Here is a 27,648-nt window from a genome sequence, read left to right as displayed (position 1 = left end):
ACACTTTATACATTTGCCAGTGGATGGACATTTAGGTTTTTTATTTTTTAAAGATTTTTTTAAAACATTTTTAAAATCCTTATTTATTATATAGAGACAGCCAGAAATGGAGAGGGAAGGGAGAGACAGAGAGGGAGAGAGACAGAGAGACACCTGCAGCCCTGCTTCACCACTTGTGAAGCTTTCCCCCTGCAGGTGGGGACCAGGGGCTCGAACCTGGGTCCTTGCACACTGTAGCATGTGCGCTCAACCAGGTACGCCACCACCTGGCCCCATTTAGTTTTTTTCTAATCTTTGACTATTATGAATAAAACTAATAAGAATATTTGTGTACAGAATTTTCTTGGGAGGAAGATTAAATTTTTGTTTATGTTATATTGATGGCATAATATGGTAACAATTCTGATGTACTTGGTTAAGTTAAAAAGGCTGGGGCTACCTCCCACTTTCTGCATCCCATAGTGACCCTGAGTTCATGTTCCCAGAGTGATGAGTAATGGGAAAGTTTCCAACGGAGAGGATGGAAGACAAAACTCTAGTGGTGAGAATTGTGTAGAATTGTACCCCTCTTATGCCACAATTCTGTTGATCATTATTAAATCATTAATTATAAAAAAGGTGACAATTTTCTTCTGTTCTCAACTTTTTCTATGAATTCCTGATGTCAGGAATCCTTGATTCTCAAGGAAGTGCCAATAAAACTTGGAGCAGGGTGGTTTTTAGATTTATGCAGTGCCACACTGTGGAATACATTTCTGGTCTCCACAAGCTAAATGTGTTGTGTACATTTCTGAATGTCACCAAGTGTATATTTCTGAATGTTCTCAAGTGAGTTGACCTGTTCTATATTGATTACTCCTGGTAAAATATTTGGCATGTGCTGTGGGGTCAACCACACTATTATTGCACTAAGCTAGCCACAATATTATGGACTGGACTAAGGTAGTAAGAATGAAAATAATATCCATGGAAGTCCGCTGTGGGTAGAGCACTGGACCTGTGTGTATGAGCTCCCTAGTACCGCCCCAGGCATAGCATATGCTAGACTAATGTTCTGGTTCTCTCTTCCTCATTAGTAAGTAAAGTAACTTTCCCACAATATTTCCAAACAGTTTTTATGAGATAACATAAAAGAGAACCAAAAATAGCACACCATGAAGAAAGTTAACGTAGGGGGCCGTAGCACAACGAGATAAGCGCACATGGCACAAAGCACAAGGACCGCCATTTCTCTCTATCCTATCCAACAACAATAACAACCATAATAATAACAACAATGATAAACAACAAGGGCAGCAAAAGGGAAAAAATAGCCTCCAGGAGCAGTGGATTTGTAGTGCCAGGCACTGAGCCCTAGCAATAGCCCTGGAGGCAAAAAAAAAAAAAAAAAAGAAAGAAAGAAAGAAAGAAAGAAAGAAAGAAAGAAAGAAAAGAAAAATTAAGCTATAAGCCAGGTAGACAAAGGCACCTTTGGTTTCTGTATAGGTTCAAAGTACAAGTAGAAATGAGTTCCTGTTGGTATAGTCTTTTTTAGACTTCAAAAACACTGCTAATTTTCTGAGGTTAGAAAAAATTTAAAAGTAATTGACTTTTTTTTTCCTTTCTAATTTTTTTCTTTTTTTTTTTATTTAAGAAAGGATAAATTAACAAAACCAGAGGGTAGGAGGGGTACAACTCCACACAATTCCCACCACCCAATCTCCATATCCCACCCCCTCCCCTGACAGCTTTCCCACTCTCTAGCCCTCTGGGAGCATGGACCCAGGGTCATTGTGGGTTGTAGAAGGTGGAAGGTCTGGCTTCTGTAATTGCTTCCCCGCTGAACATGGGCGTTGACTGGTCTGTCCAGACTCCCAGTCTGCCTCTCTCTTTCCCTAGTAAGGTGGGTTTCTGGGGAAGTGGAGCTCCAGGGCTCATTGGTGGGGTCTTCAGTCCAGGGAAGCCTGGCCGGCATCCTGATGGCATCTGGAACCTGGTGACTGAAAAGAGAGTTAACATACAAAGCCAAACAAATTGTTGAGCAATCATGGACCCAAAGCTTGGAATAGTGGAGAGGAAGTGTTAGGGGGTACTCACTGCAAACTCTAGTGTACTTCTGCTTTCAGGTATATATTTTGCAGTAGTTTATGGATACGTGTGAACATATGCTCTCTCTCACAGAAACTGGTGTATATCTAAGTTTTGGGACTTTGTTAGAAAGTGAACCACCTGAGATGGAATTAGAGTATACTATGAAAGGAAAGGTCTCACCCGAGAAATGAAGCTGAAGGGTTGTCATTCCACACGTGAAGTCTCTGGACACAGTCTGAAGTGAAGCATGTCGAGGTGGCAATCGTTGCGTTTCCTTTCTAATTTTTTAAATATTTATTTTATTTATTTATTCCCTTTTGTTGCCCTTGTTGTTTTATTGTTGTAGTTATTATTGTTGTTGTCGTTGTTGGATAGGACAGAGAGAAATGGAGAGAGGAGGGGAAGACAGAGAGGAGGAGAGAAAGATAGACACCTGCAGACCTGCTTCACTGCCTGGGAAGCAACTCCCCTGCAGGTGGAAAGCCGGGGTTCGAACCAGGATCCTTACGCCAGTCCTTGTGCTTTGCGCCACATGCGCTTAACCCACTGCGCTACAGCCTGACTCCCTCCTTTCTAATTTTTATTAGAGAGAATAGAGAACAATGGAGAGGGTACAGGGAAATAGAGAGAGGGAGAGAAAAACAGACACCCGTTTCCCACCTGCTTCACCACTCCTGAAACAGACCCCTGCAGGTGGGAAAGTGAGCTTGAACCCCCGTCCTTGCATTTGGTAATATGTGCACTTAACCAGGTGTGTCACCACCCAGCCCCAACTAGGTAACTTTTAATTAAAAAATGAAAAAGAAATGAGAGCTACAAGATCGCTAGGAGGCAGAATTCATGACATGGTTTTCTGGCACATGTGATGAAATCAAAAACCAGTCAGTGAGTAGACAGAATCTGAAAAGAAGAACAGATGAGGCAAAGCAGCCCTTCAGGAGCAAGGAGAGAGGCAGGAGGAGAAGCACGTCGTTACTGTGAGTGTGCTGGACTCCATGCCCTCCACTCCATCAAGCACACCTTATCATTGTTTGAAAGCTACTAGTTTGACACATGGGCACAATTTCTCATCTCTGTCATAGGCGTCTGCAAAGCACTCTCACCCCCCAGCTTAGGTCTTTTTCCACCAGTGTGCCTTTTTACTGTATTTGCAGGGGCCAGGCGGTGGCGCACCTGCTTAAGCACTCACATTACAGTGCACAAGAACCTAGGTTCAAGTCCCTGGTCCCCACCTGCAAGGGAAAGCTTCACCAGGTGTCTGTCTGTCTGTCTATCTATCTCCCTCTTCCTTCTCAATTTCTCTCTGTCTCTATCCAATAATAAAAATAAATAAGATATTTAAGAAACTGCACTTGCAGATTCCCTTGCAGATGTATTTCTGCATGCATATTAAGCCCACCAATAAGAGAGATTTATATGGGATTTGGAAGATAGAAATAAAGGGAAATCAAAAAACCATATTTTTGCTTTAGCAAGCAAGCTTTAGAGAAGTTGGAATTTTCTTTCTTTCTTTTTTTTTTATGTGGTCTGAGAGGTGGCTCAGTGGATAAGGCACTGGACTTTCAAGCATAAAGTCCTAAGTTCAATGCCCAGCAGCACATATACCAGAGTGATATCTGGTTCTCTTTCTCCTATTACTCTTACTACTAAATAAACCATTAATACCCCCAGTAAAGAAAATTTTTTAAAAAAGAAGAAGAAAGAAAAAGAAAGAAAAAATTGTTAGAGGACTGCATTTCTAAAGATTTGAGTACCATAATTTATATTATCTGTCATAAAACTACCACCTTGCAAAGATTTAAATGACACCGTCTCAATGGCACATGAAAAATCTTCTTGTGCTATTTTCTTAATATTGATTGATAGATTTATCTCACATTCACAAATAGTGGTAGAAAACATCAGAGTTCCTTTGTATAACTTCTGTAAATATCTCCTACAGTCAGTAGTCTCCCCAGCCTTCCTCTCCCCTCAAAGTAGAAGATCTAGTCTGTATGAACAAAAACAACAAATCATCTTCTTGACTATGACGGTTTATTTCCTTTGCAAATCTTTTTGAAATGAATTCTTATTTATGTTTCATAATTCTGTTGTACGTTCAAAGGAGAATATTAAGGCGTGCCATTTCAAAGAATTTTGTTGTTAAATATCTTCCTAACAATTTGAGTTTTCACATGAAGAGTTGATGAACTAGTTCTTGAAAACAAAGGCTATCAGCAATTGTATTATTGAGTTTTCTATTTTGGAAATTGGAGACTAGTATGTAGATACGTACTTGACACTTTTGTAAATTATTTTTCCTGTCAAACATTTCTTTTGACCTGCTGTTTTATTTTTTGTAAACTCTTAATCCCTCACCGTATGCCTCCACCCTGACCAGATTGAACTAAACATGAAGAAGGGAGTTGAGAAAGTTTATTTAAGATAAAATGAGTGACAGGAATTCAACTCAATTCAAAAATCTCAGTTAAAGATGAAATACTAATAGACTTTGGCATGAATAATAAATGAAAAAATGTTAGTAACTGGGAAGTATCTGTGCTTTACCTTTCTCCTTTTTGAGTCTGGTAGCAAATAGAGATAAAGAACCAAATAGACAAGGGTACTTATTTCTGGAAAGATTGGCCTTCCTAGCAGAGCTGGATTAGAGATGGTAGTTTGGAACTGAGTCCAGAATTGGATTTCCTAAACCTTTCCCCAAATTAAAGAAAGCTAGTTACCTTGCCCATCAAAATAGAAGCTGGGCAAGTAGATGAGGGTGTTTAGAAATAGAGACACAGTTTTGTCATAATAAATCACTGCTGAGATCCTAATACAGTTACAGTATTTTTTTTTTTTTGCCTCCAGGGTTATTGCTGGGACTCAGTGCGTGGCACTGCAAATCCACTGCTCCTAGAGGCTATTTTTTTCCCGTTTGTTGTAGTTGTTATTGTTGTCATAGTTGTTGTTGGATAGGACAAAGAGAAATGGAGAGAGAAGGGGAAGACAGAGAGGGGGAGAGAAAGATAGACACCTGTAGACCTGCTTCACACCACTTGTGAAGCAGTGGGGATCCTTACACTGGCCCTTGCTCTTTGCGCCATGTGCACTTAACCCACTGTGCTACCACCCAGCTCCCAAAGATTAGTATTTTGATATGTGATCCTGGGAAAACTACTTAGCTACACGCAGAAGAATGAAGTTGGATCTCACTCATACATTATAGATCTAATATTAGAACTCAAACTGTTAAAACTCTTAGAATAAGACAAGTGTAAACGTTTATTATTTTGAATTAGTCAGTGACTTTTCAGATACAACATCAAAAAGAAGAAAAAGTTTATTAGTTGGATTTGATCAAACTTAAAACAAAAGAAAAAGGCATTTGCACTGTAAACAATATAAAGAAAGCTTAAGAGAGAAAGGAGGAAAGGAAGGAAGGAAGGAAGGAAGGAAGGAAGGAAGGAAGGAAGGAAGGTCATTTCTTTCAATGGAAAAGTACAGCCCAGGGGTCAGGGGATAGTTCATCCAGTAGAACACAGCCTGTGGTGCTTGTGCTCCACGTGAGGGCTCCATGAACTGAACCAGAAGAAGACTCCATGGGTGGTGGAGCTCCACTGTGTTGTCTGGTCTCTCTCCTCTCCCTCTCCCCCCCCTTCTACTGTTTCTCAAAAAAAATAATAAAGGAAACTGGGCCAGGGAGGGCACATAGAAATTTTGTGTGTTCATAAGGTCTTGAATTCTTTCATTTTCCTTTAAAAAACACCAAATACCTGTTACAGCAGTTGCCTCTAAAAGGTTGGCAATACTATGTGTTGATGAGAATGCGAAACAACAATTTTTTCCTTTCTCTTTTCTCTTTCTTTCTTTTTATATCTTATTTGTTTACTGAACTGAGACAGAGGAACTGAGAGGCAAGAGGAGATAGGGAAGAAGAGAGACTCACACCCGCAGCACTGCTTCGCCACTCATGAAGCTTCCTGCTGCAGGTGGGGACCAGGCCCTTGGACGCAAGCCCTTGTGCAGTGCAACATGTGCACTTAATGCGCCACTGCCCAGCCCTGAAGCAACGCATTTTCATACCACTGCTGAAAGGTGTGCAAACTGGCACAGCCAATATGGAAAACAATGTGATACTTCATGTATTTTAAATTTTTATTTGTTTACTTTTTATGAGAGAATGATAGAAGTGAGGGAAGAGAGAAAGGTAGAAATCACTGCTCAGGCGGTTCTAGTTATTGAATCTGTGGCATCTGGGGCCTCAGGCATGCACACTGAGGCTTTGACTTTCTGAGCTGTTTCCCTAGCCCCAGTTTGGCATCCCACGAAGTCAAACATATCTGTTTTATGACCTAGCAGTTCCAATACTTACTTATTTACTCAAGTCTGACCACCTATTTCCACACATTGTGTCTGTATTCACAATAACCACAATCTGTTTGAATATATTTTTTTAATTTATTATCTTTATTTAGTTATTGAATAGAGACAGAAATCGAGAGGGAAGGGAAGGATAGAGAGGGTGAGAGACAGAGAGACACCTACAGTACTGCTTCACCACTTGTGAAGCTTTGCCCCTGCAGGTGGGGACCGGGGGCTCAAACCTGGGTCCTTGCGCATTGTAACATGTGCGCTCAACCAGGTGCGCCACCACCTGGCTCCATTAATCTGTTTGAATATTAACCCAAACATCCATCAACTACTGAACTGATAAGCAAAGCATGTTCATACAATGAAATCTCTCACTAATAAAAATCAATGAGCAACTGATATACCAAGAAAAAAAAAATCTTCCCCCGCTTTATTGCCCTTGTTGTTGTAGCCTTGTTTCAGTTATTATTGTTGTTGTTGATGTCGTTCGTTGTTGGATAGGACAGAAATCAAGACAGGAGGAGAAGACAGAGGGGGAGAGAAAGACAGACACTTGCAGACCTGCTTCACCGCCTGTAAAGTGACTTCCCTGCAGGTGGGGAGCCGGGGACTCGAACCAGGATCCTCATGCCGGTCCCTGCGCTTTGCACCACGTTGGCTTAACCTGCTGTGCTACCACCTGACCCCCCCAAAAAAAATCTTTAAAACACTGTGCTGAACAAAGGAAGGCAAACACAAACGAGACTGCACACTGTCATCCTAGTTCTGTGCAACTCTATAAAAGGGCCCTGGGGTGGGGATTGCTTAGAGAAGGGAATGGCTTGGGGAATAGCAGAGATGTTCTGGGCTTGCTTGTCTAAGCTCATCTAACTATACACTTCAAAGTGTCCCATTTACACTATGTAAATTAGACCTCAGAAAAAGTTGACAAGTAGAAAAAGAGAGAGAGAGAGAGGTTATTCAAGGAAGGGTCAGGTTCAATGAAGGGTTATTTAGAAGAGGCCATAGAGCAGGTAAACTTTGGACATGAGCTGACTGCAGGAAGGGACATGAACAGTGCCGAGGTATATTTCTAAGTCATTAGGCAACGAAAGCCCTTTCTTAAGAGTCCTCACTGTCCTCTTCATTTATGGCCTCAAGGGTCATGAGCTCTCTTCACATTCTTTCCGAATTCCTCACGGATCTCATGTCTTCATCCGGCTCTCTCACAGTGCACTAAGATTATGCAAGTAGCACCTGGACGGTGAGTTTAGACATGCATACAGTATAGATCAATCACACATACTTGAAAATATCTGCAGCTATGCATGTTTGTATACAGTGTCAATGTCCATGTGACTACGTACTTAATGAACATGGAGAAATGGAATGATCAGTCATCAACCTAACCACATAACTAATGAAACCTAAATAAGTATATACTCAACTTACTGTGAAAAGATCACATATGTTGCTCACTACAAGTATTTGTTTTGAGTTGGGCAGTAGCGCAGCGGGCTAAGCACATGTTGCGTAAAGCGCAAGGACCAGCAAAAGGATCCTGGTTCGAGCACGGGTCTCCCTACCTGCAGGGGAGTCGCTTCACAGGCGGTGAAGCAGGTCTGCAGGTGTCTATCTTTCTCTCCCCCTCTCTGTCTTCCCCTCCTCTCTCCATTTCTCTCTGTCCTATCCTACAACAACGACATCAGTAACTACAACAATAAAACAGCAAGGGCAACAAAAGGGAATAAATAAATATTAAAAAAGAAAACAAAATCAAGTATTTATTTTATAGTCCATTGTCATCATCTTGTACTTTCTTGAAACTTGCTTCTGCTACATTGAGACACATTACAAACATTATGTTTTCTGTTTATGTTCTGGTAACTCTCTGTGCTTACATCTAACATTTTTTTTATATTTATTTATTTTCCCTTTTTGTTGCCCTTGTTGACATCTAACATTTTAACCCCTCTATTTCTTACATGGAGTTTGTGTTCTTTTTTTTAATAAAATATTTATTTATTTATTTATTCTCTTTTGTTTCCCTTGTTTTATTGTTGTAGTTAATGTTGTTGTTGATGTCGTTGTTGCTGGATAGGACAGAGAGAAATGGAGAGGAGAGGGGAAGACAGAGAAAGGGAGAGAAAGATAGACACCTGCAGACCTGCTTCACCACTTGTGAAGCGACTCCCATGCAGGTGGGGAGCCCCACATCCCAAATGGGATCCTTTCGCTGGTCCTTGCACTTTGCACCACCTGCCCTTAACCTGCTGCGCTACCACTCGACTCCTGGAGTTTGTGTTCTTGAGAATAGGAAGAATGACTTTTCTTTCCCTGTTTATTTGTTGTGGTCAAATATACATAGCTTAAAAATGACCATTTTAGCCATTTAAAATGCATTATTCATTGACATTCATTACATTCACAAAGGAACATGGTTTTATATGTATCTATGGTTCTAGTTTCTGGCACAGTGTGTGGTTCAATCAACTTCTGTTGGATAACCTGCTGAATGAATGAATGATTTGAGAATCATGTAATAATCAGTCTCTCTCTCTTCTGTTTTGAAGCGTCCAAGTTTATCAGATCCAGTGGATGTAGCTTCATTTGATCCAGTTATGGACATCAGCATTATGTATGACATTAAAACAGTGATCACAATCAGAAAACTTCAGAGAAAGGTCAAGCACATCCTGCTTCACTGGCTGGATCACTACAGACTTGCAGTGGGTCAGTTATAGAGTCCATCATGTTGCTGTTCCCCTTATTCAGGTTTCTAGAACAATCCATCATGTTGCTCTACATGGCCTGTTGCCATTATTCAGGTTTCTAGAACAATCATGTCTGAGTGCCTCTTCCCTCTAAGGGCCTGAGGTGGTGACTTTGCAAACTGCAAATGCCTGTGCAAATAAATTCTTATCATGGATATGAGTGACTTGTAGGATCAAAAAAAAAGCAAAGGAACTAGATTTAGTTTTATCTCTGTGATATTTTTTTTAGAGAAGAAAATCTATTTGGTCATTTGGGTGTTTCCAATAATGGAAAGTGCTTTCATATTCACTTTTTAGATGGAAAAAGAAAAGTTCTTTCCCCTCTAACATCACCTCTCTGTCTCCCTAGCTTCCTCAGTTCTCCTTAATGACTTTGGTCCATTTGCTATACGTATGAGAAGGGCTCTGCGAGGGGCCAGGGGGTGGCACACCTGGCTAAGTGCACATGTTACAATGTGTGAGGACCCAGGTTCAAGTCTCCAGTCCCCAACTGCAGGGAGAAAGCTTTGAGAGTGGTGAAGCAGTTCTGCAGGTGTCTCTCTGTATCTCTCCCTCTCTCCCTCCCCCATCTGTCTCAATTTCTGACTGTCTCTATCCAATAAATAAAAATGATTTTTAAAAAGAGAAGGGGTCTATGACTTCATTTAAGAACATGCTGCTTTTGACTCAGCTCACAGCACAGTCTTCAAATAGATTCATTCAAACCCTGTTTCCAGCTGATTGAACTTGGATTTATCTGTGATAATGTCTATAAGAGTATCCATAAGGGTACTTAGTGGGGTAATGTATTTAAAATGCTCGATACATTATTTGCATAGGTAAGTGTAGCTAATCAAACTCCTAAGGTTTGATTGGCTGATAGTCAAGTTTTCTCTGAGCAAATCAAGAAGTGCATCTAAGTGTGCGGAGTGATGGGAGTGGGAGTGACGGCTCAGGTATAGCCATATGTGCGAGCCTCTCATGCATAGAATCAGTAAGTGCATCTAAGGCTGGCAGGCCTGGGGTTTAAACCCCTGCACTGCCCTGTCTGTCTGTCTGTCTATCTGATATGAAGAGAATGAAAAGGAATGGTAAAAATCATGCATGTGCAAGGCCTTGGTACAACAAATATAAATAGATGATAAACCTAAGAAAACAGCAGAAGTTTTAAAAGAAGTTGCATTTGAAACAAAAGAATCGACAGAATGGCATATCTGCAAGTGGGCAAATGAATGTCCAGGTTACTGCAGAGAACTTAACCTATACAGTTGAGCCTAAAGATACCTTGACCCGGGAGTCGGGCTGTAGTGCAGCGGGTTAAGCGCATGTGGTGCAAAGTGCAAGGACCGGCATAAGGATCCCGGTTCAAGTCCCCAACTCCCCACCTGGAGGGGAGCCGCTTCACAAGCGGTGAAGCAGGTCTGCAGGTGTCTGTCTTTCTCTCCCCCTCTCTGTCTTCCCCTCCTCTCTCCATTTCTCTCTGTCCTAGCCAGCAACAACGACAGCAATAAAAACAATAGCAATAACTACAACAACGATAAAACAACCAGGGCAACAAAAGGGGAAAAAATTAGCCTCCAGGAGCAGTGGATTCATGGTGCAGGCTCCGAGCCCAGCAATAACCCTGGAGGCAAAAAAATAAAAAAAAAGATACTGTGACCCACGAAAAGTTTTCAGATTCTATTTACATTTCATTTCAGGGCTACAGTCGCTACACGTTTGTGGAATTCCCAGGTTTCTTCAGGATGTGGCCAAGAAAGAAGTTCCGTCAGCAGAATTTCCTCTGCCACAAAGTGCAACGGAAAAAGATGAGAGCAGGGAGTACCTCCGGTACAGGTACACCTTCCTAAAGCTGAAGGGCATCTACAGGCTTTCACCTCTCCATTACATCCAGAAGACCACAGTGAGCAAGAAGTTCCCCCGGTAACCATTTCATTCGTCTCAATGACTCATCGTCCGTCTTATGTCCGAAATGCTTTAGATGGATGACTCATAGGGTCCTCCTAAAAATCCTGAGGAAGGAATTATGTTGTTCACAAAATCCTTTTTTTTCTAAGCACACCAGGCTAAAATGTTACCACTTTCCTGCTACAAGTGAAAACTTTCCTAAAAATCAGGAGGGGTGGGGGAGTAGGGCCGTAGTGCAGTGGGTTGAGCGCATGTGGCGCAAAGCACAAGGACCAGCATAAGGATCCCGGTTCGAGCCCCCGGCTCCCCACCTGCAGGGGAGTCACTTCACAGGCGGTGAAGCAGGTCTGCAGGTGTCTGTCTTTCTCTCCCCCTCTCTGTCTTCCCCTCCTCTCTCCATTTCTCGCTGTCCTATCCAGCAATGACGACACCACCAACAACAGTAATAACTACAGCAATAAAACAGCAAGGGCAACAAAAGGGAATGAATAAATAAATAAATATTTTTAAAAATCGGGGGGGGGCTCACACCAGGATCTTTGAGTGGGTCCTTGCCCTTTGTACTATGTGTGCTTAATCCAGTGTGCCATCGCCGACCCCCTAGTGCAGTATTTTGCATGAGTACTGTCAAATAATTAATATTCTAGAGACTAGGGCAGTATTCAGTTTAGAGACCGACTTTGAGCATTGTGAATACAGTACTGACTGACAGCAGAGAAAGAAATTAGCCACAGAATAAGTGGTGTGATGCTCTTTCACTGGCTACACTGGTTCCTATGAGTGGCCGCTTACAGATGAGCCCATGTCAGTACATCCTTTCCCTAATTTTTTATGCCTTTGTAGCTTTCTGTGAAAATGTACATTTTGAAACATAACATTTGTGTTAGATATATATGGATGAAGAATGAGGAGACATCTAGATAGTTCTAAATGCATGACTTTAGCCAGCACCACTGGGAATTTATAAGTTCCTCAAGTTCACAGCAGAGACAAAGAAGCCAATAATCAGTGTTTTCACAGATTAATTAATACTTTTTCTGACTGGGTTTTTCACTGGGGCTTTGTACCATCCCGAATCCCCTGCTCCTGATAAACTCTCTCTCTCTCTCTGTCTTTTTTTTTCATCTTTAAAGAGGGAGAGAAATACAGAGGAGAGACACCACAACACTGCTATTCCACTCTTGAAGCCTCCCTTCTTTATAACGCTCCCTTATAGTAGACAGGCACTTGAACCCAGGTCTTTGCACAGTACAAAAGGTGTGCTCTACCAGGTGAACTATCTCCTGGTCCCTCAGAATTGTAAAAAAAATATTTATTTATTTCATGTTATGAAGGGGGGGAGGGAGGGACACATCAGAGTACTATATTGATAATCTCTGGAATGTGGTGGTGTTGGGAAGCAAACCTAGGGCTTCTGGGGCCTGAGGCCTGAGTCAGATGAGCAACCTATGTGCTGTCTTCCCACCCAGCTCAATATTCTATATTTATTTACTTATTTTGGGTAGAGACAGGAATTGAGAAGGAAAGAGAGTGGGAGGTGGGGAGAAGAGAGAAATGGACACCTGCAGCACTGCTTCACTGATCATAAAACTTCCTCCCTGCAGGTGAGGGCTAGGGGCTTATACCCAGGTCCTTGCACACTGTTACATGTATGCTTGCCTGAGTGTGCTGTCACCTAGCCACCAACATTCACTTCTGACAATAATAAAAAATCATTCTTCCACCAACCTAGGCATGTCAATACCAGTTACTTGATTAAACATTTTACTTAATGTTTTATTTTTTTTAATTCAGCATTACATAAAAATTATTGGATTAAAATTTAAATTCATGAAATTTAGTTTTATAAGCCTCGAACCCTCCCTAACAGTACTGTGGAAACACAAACTTGAGCCCTATGCTAAAGATGTTAATGGTTAAGCATAGAAAAAAAAAGTGAAGGGAGTCGGGCAGTAGCGCAGCAGGTTAAGCACACATGGCGCAAAGTGCAAAGACCGGCATAAGGATCCCAGTTCCAGCCCCCGGCCCCCACCTGCAGGGGAGTCGCTTCACAGGCAGTGAAGCAGGTCTGCAGGTGTCTTATCTTTTTCTCCCCCTCTCTGTCTTCCCCTCCTCTTTCCATTTCTCTCTGTCCTAACAACGAGACAACAATAACTACAACAACAATAAAAACAAGGGTAACAAAAGGGAAAATAAAGAAAATAAAACAAAAATAAAATTATAAAAAATTATAAAAGAAGAAAAAAGTCAAAACAAACACAGTCACATTCAGAGTAACTGACAGATAAAGGATCCAAATTCAGCTTTCTGATTTTTATTCTGGCTATCAAGTCACATGGTTTATCAAGTCTGTTAATAGACATAAAGCCAACATAGAACTATGTACTAGCCTTTTGTCTTTAGAAGTCAGTAAGTAAAGAGTCATGACAGAAAAAGAAATACATGCATGTCCAAATTCCACTTCTGCCACTTGTTTTGGGCCAAATCATCGCATTTCCCCAGCCTCCTTTTCCCATGTTTAAGAGAGGATGGACGTGTCACAGGCTAGGGCCAGGTGATGGCACAGCCAGTGGAGCACATATTACCATGTGGAGGACCTGGGTTAGAGCCCCTGCTTCCCGCCTGCAGGGGGCGGAAAGGTGGAGAGCAGTAAAGCAGGTCTGCAGGTATCTCGCTTTCTATTTCCCTCTCTCTCTATCTCTCCCTCCCTTCTCAGTTTCTCTCTTTCCTATCAAATAAAAATAGAAGGGGGAAAAAAGGCAAGGGAGAGATGACTGCAACGGTGGATTCACAGTGCCAATACCAATCCCCAGTGATAACCCTAGTAGCAGTTAAAAAAAAAAAAGTGGCATAGACTAACTTACCCACTCTTCTGACATTTGCTAGGCCACATTTAACGTTGTAGTGTCATTCATTCTGGTCAGTCACTTGCAATCATTTGGTTCTGTTAGTCCTCTGAACACATAGCTTATGGTTATTTCAGAGAGAAAGGTGCCTATAGCATAGAAAAGACTTGACAAGAATATTAGATGTTGGGAAATCAAATGTTAGTGCTTTACCAAAGTTAGTACTTTAAAATGTCATGTTCTTTCAACTTGATTTCTAACCATTGCATTTCTAGAAACCCTCTCCCCGTGTTGGGCATGGACGCAGTCCAGCTGGCTTGCCCTGTGGTGCTGAGGAGGGCCTTGCGTGGCAAGGAAGGCGATGAATGCCGATGCAGCGCTTCCAGTATCCCGGAAGTGACTGACCTGGAGTATGATTATCTCATAGGCAATCAGCTGACCTCCTTGGATCAGATCATTATCGTTTATGTGTTTGCAGCTAAGGAAAAGGACAACTGTATGAGAGAAGTGGTCAAGCTGTACAGGGAACTAAATAGATCTAGACGTATGCCCTGTTTTGAGGTGAGTGTCACAGCTATGTGGGACTTTTTTTTTTTTTTCTTTTGTTGGATGTTTCCTTGAGGTTACATCTGAATACATTTCCTCAGCCACAAAGGATCACACACGGATTTCCAGGGCCCTGAGGAAAAGTCACCAGGTATAGCACGCACCTCATCCTGCAGAAGGACCTGGCTTTGAGACCTGGCACCATGTAGGCACGCTATGGGCAGCACCAGGGGGAGCTCTGTGACTGGTGGAATCGTTCTTGGGCACCTCTCTCTCTCTCTCTCTCTCTCTCTGTTTGTCTTCTCTAAGTATATAGACTTTTTTTAATGGGTCATACATGTTGATCAGCAGTATCACGTGTGCCTGAGATCCTTGGTTCATTCCTCAGTGCTGCATTGAAAGGGAAAATTCTAAAATCTACCCCCCCCCCCCCGCTTTTGAAAGTTTGATCCCAAAAGTTAAAAAACAAAACTTAAACTTCGGGATAGAAAATATTTCCAGAGTGGGGGTATGGTTATGCAAAGAGGCTTTCATGCCTGAGGCTCTCAAGTCTCAGGTTCAGTTCCCCACACTGCCATATGCCAGAGCTGAGCAGTGCTCTGGTAAAATATGTATATATTTCCAAACCTGAAACACTTCTCTCATGCCCCTTTTCAGGCAGTAGCTCGTTCAGCCACTCTGCCTAGGTAAACATCATTTTGAATTTATTTGTCAAGAGCACTGCTCAGCTCTGGCTTGTGGTGATGGGGAGGGATTGGTCTTGGGACTCTGGAGCCTCAGACATGAGAGTCTCTTTGCATAACCATTATGGTATCCCTGCCCATCATTCTGAATTCTTTTTTTTTTTTTTTTTAATTTAAGAAAGGATTAATTAACAAAACCATAGGGTAGGAGGGGTACAACTCCACACAATTCCCACCGCCCAATCTCCATATCCCACCCCCTCCCCCGATAGCTTTCCCATTCTCTATCCCTCTGGGAGCATGGACCCAGGGTCATTGTGGGATGCAGAAGGTAGAAGATCTGGCTTCTGTAATTGCTTCCCCGCTGAACATGGGCGTTGACTGGTCAGTCCATACTCCCAGTCTGCCTCTCTCTTTTCCTAGTAGGGTGGGTCTCTGGGGAAGCTGAGCTCCAGGACATATTGGTGGGGTCTTCAATCCAGGGAAGTCTGGCCAGCATCCTGATGACACCTGGAACCTGGTGACTGAAAAGAGAGTTAACATACAAAGCCAAACAAATTGTTGAGCAATCATGGACCCAAAGCTTGGAAAAGTGGAGAGGAAGTATTAGGGAGGTACTCACTGCAAACTCTAGTGTACTTCTGCTTTCTTACTTTGGTGCCATACTCCAAACTCAGTCAATTTCTGCTTTGCGTTTCTACTTCTTCTTTTTTTTTTTTTTACATGCATAACATTCCCCAGATTCCCATTTAACAATACAACCCCCACTATTTCATTCATAATTTTTCATGGACCTGTATTCTCCCCACCCACCCACCCACCCCAGAGTCTTTTACTTTGGTGTAATACTCCAATTCCATTTCAGGTTCGACTTGTGTTTTCTTTTCTAATCTTGTTTTTCAACTTCGGCCTGAGAGTGAGATCATCCCATATTCATCCTTATGTTTCTGACTTATTTCACTCAACATGATTTTTTCAAGGTCCATCCAAGATCGGCTGAAAACGGTGAAGTCACCATTTTTTACAGCTGAGTAGTATTCCATTGTGTATATATACCACAACTTGCTCAGCCACTCATCTGTTGTTGGACACCTGGGTTGCTTCCAAGTTTTGGCTATTACAAATTGTGCTGCCGAGAACATATGTGTACACAGATTTTTTTTGGATGGATGTGTTGGGTTCCTTAGGATATATCCCCAGGAGGGGAATTGCAGGGTCATAGGGTAGGTCCATTTCTAGCCTTCTGAGAGTTCTCCAGACTGTTCTCCACAGAGGTTGGACCAATTGACATTCCCACCAGCAGTGCAGGAGGGTTCCTTTGACCCCACACCTCTCCAGCATTTGCTGCTGTTACCTTTTCTGATGTGTGACATTCTCACAGGAGTGAAGTGATATCTCATTGTTGTCTTGATTTGCATTTCTCTGACAATCAGAGACTTGGAGCATTTTTTCATGTGTTTCTCGGCCTTTTGGATCTCTTCTGTGGTGAATATTCTGTCCAAGTCCTCCCCCCATTTTTGGATGGGGTTATTTGTTGTCTTGTTGTTGAATCTGGCAAGCTCTTTATATATGTTGGTTATTAAACTCTTATCTGATGTATGGCATGTAAAGATCTTCTCCCATTCTTTGAGGGGTCTCTTGATTTGCTGTGAAGAAGCTTTTTAATTTGATGTAGTCCCATAGGTTTATACTTGCCTTAGTCTTCCTTGTAATTGGATTCGTTTCATTGAAAATGTCTTTAAAATTTATGCGGAAAAAAGTTCTGCCAATATTTTCCTCTAAGTATCTGATAGTTTCTGGTCTAACATACAAGTCCTTGATCCACTTGGAATTTACTTTTGTATTTGGTGAAATACAGTGATTCAGTTTCATTCTTCTGCATGTTTCAACCCATTGTTTCCAACACCATTTGTTGAAGAGACTCTGCTTCCCCCATGTAATAGTCTGGGCACCTTTGTCAAAGATTAGATGTCCATACGTGTGGGGCCTCATTTCTGGGCTCTCAATTCTATTCCACTGGTCAGTGTGTCTGTTCATGTTCCAGTACCAAGCAGTTTTGATGACAATGGCCATATAATACAGTTTGAGATCTGGCAGTGTGATGTCTCCGGTTCTGTTCTTTTTTCTCAAGATTGTTTTGGCAATTCTAGGTCTTTTCTGGTTCCAGATAAACATTTGTAACATTTTTTCTATTCTCCTAAAAAATGTGCTTGGGATCTTGATGGGGATAGCATTAAATTTGTAGATGGCTCTGGGTAATATATTCATTTTGATGATGTTAATTCTTCCAACCCATGAACATGGAATATCTTTCCACTTCTTTGTGTCTTTTTCAATTTCTTTGAGTAGTGACTCATAATTTTCAGTATACAAGTCTTTCACTTCTTTGGTTAGGTTTATTCCTAGATATTTTATTGTTTTTGTTGCTATAGAAAAAGGAACTGATTTCTGAATTTCAATTTCTTCTTAGTGTTTGCATAGAGGAATGCCACTGACTTTTGAATGTTAATTTTATAGCCTGACACATTACTGTATTGCCTGATGATTTCCAAAAGCTTCTTGCTGGATTCCTTAGGTTTTTCCATGTATACTATCATGTCATCTGCAAATAAGGAGAGTTTGACTTCCTTATCTTATTCTTCCAATCTGTATGCCTTTAATTCCTTGCTCCTGCCTGATTGCTATGGCAAGAACTTCCAACACTATGTTGAATAGTAATGGTGATAGTGGGCAGCCCTGTCTAGTACCTGATCTGAGGGGAAATGCTTCCAGTTTTTCACCATTGAGTATTATGTTGACTGTAGGTTTGCTATATATAGACTCCACTATCTTCAGGAATTTTCCATCTATTCCTATTTTTTGTACTGTTTTGATCATAAAGGGATGTTGTATTTTGTAGAGTTTTAGAGTGTTTTGATATATGTCCTATTTGTGGTGGTCTGGTTGTTTATAGGAGACCTTTCAGAACTTCTTTCAGGGCAGGCTTGGTGATGGTTGCTTCCTTCAACTGTTGCTTGTCTGAGAAGGTTTTGATGCTTCCATCTAGTCTGAATGACAATCTAGCAGGATATAGTATTCTTGGCTGAAAGCCTTTCTCATTGAGCACTCGATAGATATCTTGCCATTCTCTTCTGGCCTGTAGTGTTTGTATGGAGAAGTCTGCTGCTAATCTTATGGGTTTTCCTTTGTAGGTGACTCTTTGTTTTTCTCTTGCAGCCTTGAGGATCCTTTCTTTATCCTTATTCCTTTCCAATCTAAGTATGACATGTCTTGGTGTCTTTAGGTCTGGGTTAATTCTGTTTGGGACCCTCTGGGCTTCTTGAATCATTATGTCTTTGGTGTTGTCTAGACTAGAGAAATTTTCAGCTATTATGGCCTGGAGAACACTTTCTTCCTCTCCTTCTCTTTCTTCCTCTGGTAAGCCAATAATGCGTATATTGTTTCTTTTGAAGTCATCCCATAGGACTCTGTTGTTGTTTTCAGCATCTCTTAATCTCTTTTTGAGATCTCTTACTTCTTTTTTAGTTGTCTCTAATTCATCCTCAATCTTGCTAATTCTGTCTTCAGCCTCATTGATTCTATTCTCTCTGCCCTCTACTGCTTTCTGGAGTTCATCTATTTTGTTGCCCTGCTCTGATACTGTTTTAGCTTGTTCAGCTAGTTGCCTTCTTAGCTCAGCGATTTCAGCTTTCAGCTCTCTAATAACCATGAGATAATTAGAATTTTCTTCCATATTCTCATTTGTTGTTCCTGCATTTCTGATTACAATTTTTTCAAATTCTTTACTCACTCCTGTTATTATTTCCTTAGCTAATGTTTGGATGTTGAACTCGTTGTTTTGTGCTTCACCCTCTGGAGGACTTTTAGCTGGACTCTTGTCCTGGTTCGAGTCTCCAATATTTTTTCTTGTTGTTTTAATCATTTTATATAAGTTAACAGTTTTTTCAATCCCTGAGTTGGAGTTATATGGTGTAAAAGCCTTTTTTTTTCCCCCTGTAGGCTATGGGAGCCTGAGGGCTTTTAAACTATCAATAGGCTTCTTAGCTTAATCACTGACTCCTGACCAAGAGATAAAGCAGGGTGTGGCAGAGATAATCCAGTGGTTATGCAAAGAGACTTTCACAGCCCCTCAGCTATGCCACCGAGGTATAGGTCTTCTCCTGAGTTTCCCGGTTAGATCTCTGTACCCTGGTGTCCCTCCCTGTTGCTGCTCCAGATTCTGAGGGTAGTAGCAATGGAGACTCAGAGTTGCACTTGGTGAGTCTCTGGGGAGTCCTTTCCTCCCTTCAGCTGTCCCCTTGTTGGTGGAGCAGACTGGAGGTGGTGTCTCCACTGACAAACTGTTGAACTGTGAGCAGTCACTTAATCTCTCCTTAGGCCCCTCTCTCCTCTCTGTCACCAGCCACGTGTGTTTGTACTCACGGGTGATTTACTGGGTTTCTGTGGTCATTCTAGTCCTGTCTTGTTTCGGTCCGGGTGGTCTCCTTTGGTATTCCTAGTTGATCCGGGAGAGGAGAGGAGAGGAGAGAAAGCGATCTGCTGCTCGTAGTAGCTCCGCCTCCGCTGCTGTTACCTTTTCTGATGTATCTCATTCTGAATTCTATCATCTTAAATTTCTTTTGTCTGTTTGTAAATACACAGTACTTTTTTTTTTTTTTTTTGTCTCCACTGTTATAGCTGGGGCTTCGTGACTGCACTAGGAATCCACTGCTCCTGGAGGCCATTTTCTCCGTGTTGTTGCTCTTGATGTTGTTACTGTTGTTGCTATTGACTAAGACAGAGAGAAATGGAGAGAGGAGGGGAAGACAGAGATGGGGAGAGAAAGACAGACACCTGCAGACCTGCTTCACCGCCTGTGAAGTGATTCTCCTGCAGGTGGGGAGCCGGGGGCTCCAACTCGGATCCTTACTCCAGTCCTTGTGCTTTGCATGGCCATGTTCACTTAACCCGCTGAGCCAGCACAGCCCCGCACAGTTCACTTTTATGCTTGCTTTGCCAGAACCAGAGGACAGGAGTGTTAAACACCAGCTTGCAGCCCCCTCCCCATTCTGCACCCATGGCAGATGTGTGCCTGACATTACTGAACCTCACTGGATCTTTTTTCCCCTCTCTCTTTCTCTCTCTCTCTTTCTTTCTTTCTTTCTCTCTTTCTTTCTTTCTTTCTTTCTTTCTTTCTTCTTTCTCTTTTTCTCAGAATTCATTCCACATAACCATTTGAGCTGAGAAACCTCTTCTATATAACAGCATTTACCTTCAACACTTTTTTGTTTCTTTTGGTTGTGATACCTTGAGCATGCATGATTCCCTTGCTCCTGGGCTTATTGGTTTGTTTTTTCCCCCCTCTCTTTTCATTTCTCTCTCTCTCTCTCTCTCTCTCTCTCTCTCACACACACACACACACACACACACACACACACACACCAGGGTTATTGCTGGGATAGATGCCTGCACGAGGGTTGCACTATTACAGACACATACACACACAGACAGACACACACACCAAAAGGAAAAAAAATTTTTTTTTCCTTTTAGTTTCTTTTCTGATAGAGATAGAAATAGAGAGTGAAAGAGAAAGACACCGTCAGCACTGTCTCACTGCATGTGAAGCTTCTCTCCCCCCCTGTAGGTGGGGATTAGGGGCTTGAACCAGGGGCCTTGTGCATAGCAGTGTGTGTAATCTGTCAGGTATGCCACTTCCTGGCCCCCCATTCATTCATTTTTTAAAAAAAGCTTTTAGTGGTCTGGGAGTTGGCGTAGCAGATAAAGCATTGGACTCTCAAGCATGAGGTCCCGAGGTCCCAAGTTCAATCCCTGGCAGCACATGTACCAGAGTGATGTCTGGTTCTTTCTCTCTCTCTCTCTCTCTCTCTCTCTCTGTCTCCCCCTATCTTTCTCATAAATAAATAAATTCTTAAAAAAATACTTTTAGATCAAGAAAGGGGTGTGTGGAATACAATTAGAAGAATGGCAGTACCCTTTTTTGAGATGGGACATTCCTAATAAGGAAGATAAGAAGTGTCTGTTGTTATCACTTGTGGGGTGGCACAGTGGCTTAAACAATGGACCCTCAAGCATGAGGCCCTCTGAGTTAATCCCTGGCATTACATATACCAGAGTGATGTTCTGGTTCTTCCTCTCCTCTCTCAAAAATGAATAAATCTTATAAGCAAAACAAAGAAATGTCTATTCTTGTGGCCAGGGAAGTGACCCAGTGGTAGAGCAGGGGAGCTTCCTGTAAAATGTCGTGACTTTTAACCCGTGGCACCACATATGCCAGGGTAACGCTCTTTCTCTCTAATCAGGAGACTGAAAACAATGTCTGTTCTCTGTTACTGCCCAGTAGGCCACCCCAAAACTTAAGAGGATCTTAAAACAACAACTACATGTCTGCTTACAACCCTGCACAGGGCTTATCAGGAATGGTTTAACTGTTCCTCATGTAACACTGACTGGGGTCAGTTTGAGTCCAGCTGGAGGATTCAAGAATTGTCTCTAGAGGGTTGGGCGGTAGCGCAGCGGGTTAAGCGCACCTGGTGCAAAGCGCAAGGACCGGCAAAAGGATCCCGGTTTGAGCCCCTGGCTCCCCACCTGCAGGGGAGTCGCTTCACAGGCCATGAAGCAGGTCTGCAGGTGTCTGTCTTTCTCTCCCCCCCTCTGTCTTCCCCTCCTCTCTCCATTTCTCTCTGTCCTATCCAACAACGAACGAATGACATCAACAACAATAATAATGACAACAAGGCTACAACAATAAGGGCAACAAAAGGGGGGAAACATGGCCTCCAGGAGCAGTGGATTTATGCAGGCACTGAGACCCAGCAATAACCCTGGAGGCAAAAGAAAAAGAAATAGTCTTATTCACATCGCTGGCTGGCAGGTGGCCTGCTGTCTTTAGTGAGCTCACTTCTAGCTATTGGCCAGGGGTCTCTGTTCTCCTCACGAAAGCTGCTTCAGTCTCCTCACAACATGGCATCCTTGTTTAGAGGAGTGTTCCCTGGGATGTAGATGGAAGCTAGAGAATGCTTAAATTATTCAGTATTCTTTGCTCAAAGCCTGCCACAAGGCCAGCCAAGATTCAAGGGAAAAGAAAGTAGACTCATATCTCTCAGTGGATAAAGTGGCAAAGAATTCATAACCATTATTTATTCAGTAGGGGTACATTTGAAGAAAAAACTCAAACAGGTTGAATTGAAGTTCCCCGAGTGACATCAAACTGGAGATATCAAGACATAGGCAATTCAAGCCAGGGAAATCACTCAGCAGTGGAGTATAGATAGGCCTTCTGTGCCTGAGGTCCCAGGTTCAATCCCCAGCATCATATATGCCAGCACTGTGGTGAGCAATACTTTGGTCTCTGTCTCACGAAAACAAATAAATCTTAAAAGAAAGTTGTAGAAGGTAAGGGAAAGGGAGAGAAAAGAAGAGTGAAGGAGAGGGAGAGAGAGAAGGAAAGAGAGGGAGACGGGGAGGGAGAGGAGAGAGAGGGGGAAGAGGAGGGGAGGGGAGAGGCAGTCCAGTGGATAAAGCGTTGGACTCTCAGGCATGAGATCCTGAATTTGATCCCTGATAATGCAAGTTCCAGAGTGATGCTCTGCTTATCTCTCCCCCCCTTACAGTGCTTATTATTATTATTATTTATTTATAATAGTGATAGAAATTGAGAGTCAATGAGGAGACAGGAAAGGAGAGAGACAGAGAGACACTTGCAGCACTGCTACAACACTCATGAAGCTTCTTGCAGGTGGGAACAAGAGGCTTAAACCTGCATCTCTGTGCATGGTAATATGTGCTTTCTTTTTCTCTTTCTTTCTTTCTTTCTTTCTTTTTTTTTTTTTTGCCTCCAGGGTTATCACTGGGATTCAGTGCCTGCACTATGAATCCACTGCTCCTGGTGGCCATCTTTTAACCATTGTTTTTGTAGTTATTCTTGTGGTTACTGTTGTTGCTGCATAGGACAGAGAGAAATCAAGAGGGGAGGAGAAGGCAGAGGGGGAGAGAAAGACAGACACCTGCAGACCTGTTTTACCGCCTGTGAAGAGACTCCCCTGCAGGTGGGGAGCCGGGGGCTCAAACTAGGACCCTTGCACTTTGTATGCTTAACCCAGAGTGCTTGCCCAGCCCCAGTAATGTGTGTTTTCTATCAAGTGTGCCACCACCCGACCCCCTGCCGGGAGAGCCTGAGGGTGCTTCTTCCCGACCGTGTGCTCTCTGGCTTGGAGAGAACTCGACTGGAGCCAACCTAGGCTGCTGCGTGGGAGAGGGATCAGGAACTCATGCTGGGCTAGCATCGCAGGAGAGAGACTCTGGGACTCTCAGAGCCGGAAGGCAATTCAACGTTTAATCAGAAGAGCAACTGTATTTATACTCGCCGAGAAGGAAACAGTTGGGTGGAAAACAGGGTGTGACACAGAGAGGGTGGAACGAAAAAAGAGTGCAGACTAGTGATGGAAAACAGGGTGTGAGGAGGAGAGGGGACAGAGAGTGCGAACCAGTGGGGATTAAACCAGTGTCCTGCAGGCAGGGTGGTTCTCAGGTAAAACAGTGGTTATGTAAATAGACCACAGCGTTCAGCAGTGGAGCAGAGGGGAGCTGGCATACTGCCCAACACCCCCCTCCCCATCTCTTATAAGTATGTAAGTAAATAAATAAATACATTTTTTTAATAGTACACAATTCAACCTATAGGTCTGGCATTCAAAGGAGAGATTTTTTTGAGAAGACATCTGATAGACATACATAGCAATTAAAGTTAGGTTATTCAGAAAGTAAAGAAAGTTAATATAGGAGGCAAGATTGGAAACTTTACAGAGACTTATTTCATATAGGGTAGAGACTTTTCACGTGAGGGAGAGAAACTCCAGCATCTCTCAGGTACATGTGGTATCAGGGTTCAAACTGGGAACCTCAGGCATGCAAGTCCCATGATCTACCAGCCAAGCTATGTCCCTGGCCACAAGACTAGAGAGTTTAGGACAACAAGTATTTATGGTTCACGCAGAGAACAGCTTATGCCTAACTAAGGCTATCATGGAAACTCTAGCTACATAGGAAGAAAACACAGGAGAGGGAGCACAGAAGCTCAAGAAAGTTTGGAAAGGAGGAATTATTCAGTAATTTCAGATGTTATACAAAGGTCCATTAATATTAAACACACACATGAAAATGCTTGCTGGCCTTAGCAGTCGAGTGTTTGGTGAGCTTCTGAAGCAGTTTATGGGATCTGCTGATAGTCTAGAAATTTTGGTTCAAAGATACGAATGTTGCTGAGTGGAGCAGAAGAACTGCAAACTTAGGTTTTAATATTTTGACGACTTTTTCTTTCTTAGAGTCGTTTGGATTCCTTTCGACTTTTAAAATACAGCATCATCTCTGCATCTAAATTTACCGGTGGCAAGAGTCCGCTTCTGGTTGAAAGACACAATGTTGTCCCAGGAATTTTTTTGGTACGTGCTTTGAGATATATGAATCTTTTAACCAGCTGTTGTGGATGACCCTTGCATGATTTGGTCATTCATAGCGTGCACAGAAGATTGTGGTCTGGAAGGTGGCATAGTGGATAAAGCACTGGACTCTCAGCCTTGACGTCCTGAGTTTAATCCCCGGCAGCATATATACCAGAGTGATGTTTGATTCTCTCTTTCTCCTATCTTTCTCATGAGTAAATAAATAAATTCTTTAAAAATAATAGTAATAGGGCAGGGGTAGATAGCATAATGGTTATGCAAACAGATTTTCATGCCTGACGCTCCAAAGTCCCAGGTTCAATCCCTTGAACCACCATATGCCAGAGCTGAGCAGTGCTCTGGTAAAAGAAATACATATATATAATAGTAATAATATGGTATAGTGGAAAATAGACCTGAAACTAAAATTTGCTCTATTTGTTTGCTGTGTGGCATTCGGAAAACTAAATTAATGTTAAGCTTTCTGAGCCAGTTTCTTCCCTTACAAAGGGAGAAGTGATGACCAGTTCAATGTAGAGTTTCACTGACATGATAGACTTGTCTCAGTTCCTAGCACATTGTAAGCACTTAATGTTAATCCCCTTCCACTAATTTCTTTTCTTAAATATTAATAAATATCTATTAATGAGAAACATAGGAGGAGAGAGAAAAAGCCAGACATCACTCTGGTACATGTGCTGCCGGGGATTGAACTCAGGACCTCATGCTTGAAGTTTGATGCTTTATCACTGCGCCACCTCCCGGACCACACCTTCCACTAATTTCTAAAATCAATAAGCAGCTATTGATTATCTGCTGTGTACCAAACAATGTACTGGCTGCTAAGGATTAAAAAAGAAAAGAAAAAGAAGGAAGAAGGAAAAAGAAACGTGGAGGGCAAAAAGAAAGGAGGGGAGAGGAAGTCGGGCGGCAGCGCAGCGGGTTAAGCGCACGTGGCGCAAAGCGCAGGGACCGGCGTAAGGATCCCGGTTTGAGCCCCCGGCTCCCCACCTGCAGGGGAGTCGCTTCCCAGGCGGTGAAGCAGGTCTGCAGGTGTCTGTCTGTCTCTCTTCCTCTCTGTCTCCCCTTTCTCTCTCAACTTCTGTCTCTATCCAATAACAAATAAAATTAACAACCATTTAAAAACAAGAGAGGAGGGAAGAAAGGAAAGAAAATGAAGACATTGAGCTGAATGAGACAGGGAGGTCAGTGCCGCCCTCAAGGGAGAGCCCTCCACCCTGTGACTGTCGCTGCTGTGGCCTCCCCAAGCATGAACACCATCACCATCACCATCACCATCACGAGCGGCCTGGGATTCTGCATCTCCTCTGGGAGTCCACGCGGTCATGGTGTCCCCATTCTGGACATGGTCAACGCCAGTACTGTGCAAGTTGATGGCAAGCCAGAGCTTCAGGTCAGTGTCAGCCTAGGGAAGAGCACTTTGAAATAAAATTTCATTTTAAGCCAGATGGTGGAACATCTGGTTGAGTACACACATGAGCAGGCACAAGGACCCGGATTCAAGACCTCATGCCCGCCTGCAGGGGCTGGGCCGCTTCATGAGCAGTAAAGCAGGTCTGTAGGTGTCTCTCTTTCTCTCCCTCTCTCTCTCTCTCGCTTCCCAATCTCAATTTCTCTCTGTCCTAGCTAATAAAATGAAGGCAGGGAGGAACAAAAGGAAAAAATGGCCACCAAGATAAGTGGCTTCATTGTGCAGGGGGTCCTGAGCCCTAGCAACAACCCTGGAAGCAATAAAAGAAGAAGAAGGAGAAGGAGAGAAAAAAAAAAAAGGAAAGGATGAATGAAGAAAGAAAAAAGAAGTTAGGATAAATGAGATGGGATGGAGACTATCTGTGTTCAGGTCTAAATGTGCTAAAAAGAGAAGGCAAGAGTAAATCACCCACTGAACTCACCACAGTAAGTTGAATAAGTGACCTCAGCTTTTCAGCCATGTATACGCACACAAAAACGTGTATTCAGTACAGCCTCACTGTAGCTATGAACAATGAGTCTCATTCGGCGTTAGAGAAACCTTTCCCTAGAACCTGACAGCTATTCAGATATCACGACGTCACAGGAGGACCTAGAGGGAGTGGGATTGTTATATGGAAAAGTGGGAAATGTTACACATGTGCAAACGATTGCACTTTACTGTTGACTGTGAACCATTACCATTAATCCCACCAATAGAGAATATATATATATATATACTTTTTTTTTTTTTTTTTTTTTTTACCATACTCACACTGGCCTGTTTGATCTTAAGGGTCTTGGAAGGCTAGTGTATATGCTTCCTATAACTTTCCTGGGGACTTTGGGGGGAGAAGCACTAACAAAATGAGAACATTTGTAGTCCTAAAGGCATACTCATCTGTGAAATCTAAACTGAAGGCTTATCAGAAGACCCCCCCCCCCGTAAAAGAATATTGACAATTATTCATGTTTACCTAAAACAAACAAGTTCCTGTTCAAGCAGTGGCTGTCATCCTCAGGCCAGCAAAGCAAAACCAAGGCTGAGACCCCCGCCTGCCTATCTGTGTGTCCGCTGGCTGACAGTACCAACACATCAGAAATAAATGGACTTTGTTCTGAGGCCGGCAAGTCTGTGAGAAAGACTAAGACTACCAGCAGACGTCATTCTGAGGCCTATGGGGACTGGCTCAGCTTTCTTCCTGGCAGAATGATTCTGTTTTCTTTGTCTTTCAAGAGAAAATGTGAGGGGAAGAATTAATTGTTCTGATGTTTCCTTACTGGGCTGCTTTGGGCAGAGTGGTATGGAAAATGGCCATGGTTGTCCATAATAAAAGAACATGTACTTTTCCGATAAATTAACAAAGGCAGAGAGCTTGCGAAGAGTTTTGTGGAAACTGGTTTGAAAATTCATTTCAGCTGTTTACCAAGATGTACTGGGCTGGTCCTTAACCTAGGCTCATATGCATGTGGAGGTGTGGGAATGTGTGTTCTCAGGGCTCTGAAAACAGACAAGGTGATCTATGTGAAACTTTCTCTCCAAACTACCCCATTATGCTTTTACATTATTCTATCTGTCATGGCACAACATTATCTTCAAGAA

The 27,648-nt window shown here is 42.5% G+C and overlaps 1 protein-coding gene and 1 long non-coding RNA gene across 6 annotated transcripts in view; one reads left to right on the top strand and one right to left on the bottom strand.

Annotated features, from left to right (window-relative positions):
* Positions 1-27,648, top strand: part of LOC132539532 (uncharacterized protein C3orf20-like) — a 56,588-nt gene that overhangs the window by 20,050 nt on the left and 8,890 nt on the right. For all 3 annotated transcript variants that reach the window (XM_060195565.1, XM_060195563.1, XM_060195564.1), the window contains exons 5-8: positions 8,973-9,132; positions 10,853-11,075; positions 14,182-14,467; positions 24,459-24,575. In XM_060195565.1, the coding sequence (XP_060051548.1) occupies positions 8,973-9,132; positions 10,853-11,075; positions 14,182-14,467; positions 24,459-24,575 (786 nt within the window). The remainder of the gene's footprint in view (positions 1-8,972; positions 9,133-10,852; positions 11,076-14,181; positions 14,468-24,458; positions 24,576-27,648) is intronic.
* Positions 10,827-27,603, bottom strand: LOC132539535 (uncharacterized). Of its 3 annotated transcripts, none has more exons than XR_009550883.1 (3): positions 27,023-27,603; positions 25,872-26,658; positions 10,827-10,935 (listed from the first exon to the last, which is right to left on the bottom strand). It is a non-coding gene; the product is annotated as an uncharacterized LOC132539535 (long non-coding RNA). The 3 variants fall into 3 exon arrangements; XR_009550884.1 differs by having other exon boundaries at positions 25,872-26,014; XR_009550882.1 differs by having other exon boundaries at positions 25,872-26,001.

This window comes from Erinaceus europaeus, chromosome 7 (genome assembly GCF_950295315.1).
Source record: "Erinaceus europaeus chromosome 7, mEriEur2.1, whole genome shotgun sequence".
Lineage (NCBI taxonomy): Eukaryota > Metazoa > Chordata > Mammalia > Eulipotyphla > Erinaceidae > Erinaceus > Erinaceus europaeus.
This window is presented reverse-complemented; position numbering and strand designations above follow the sequence as displayed.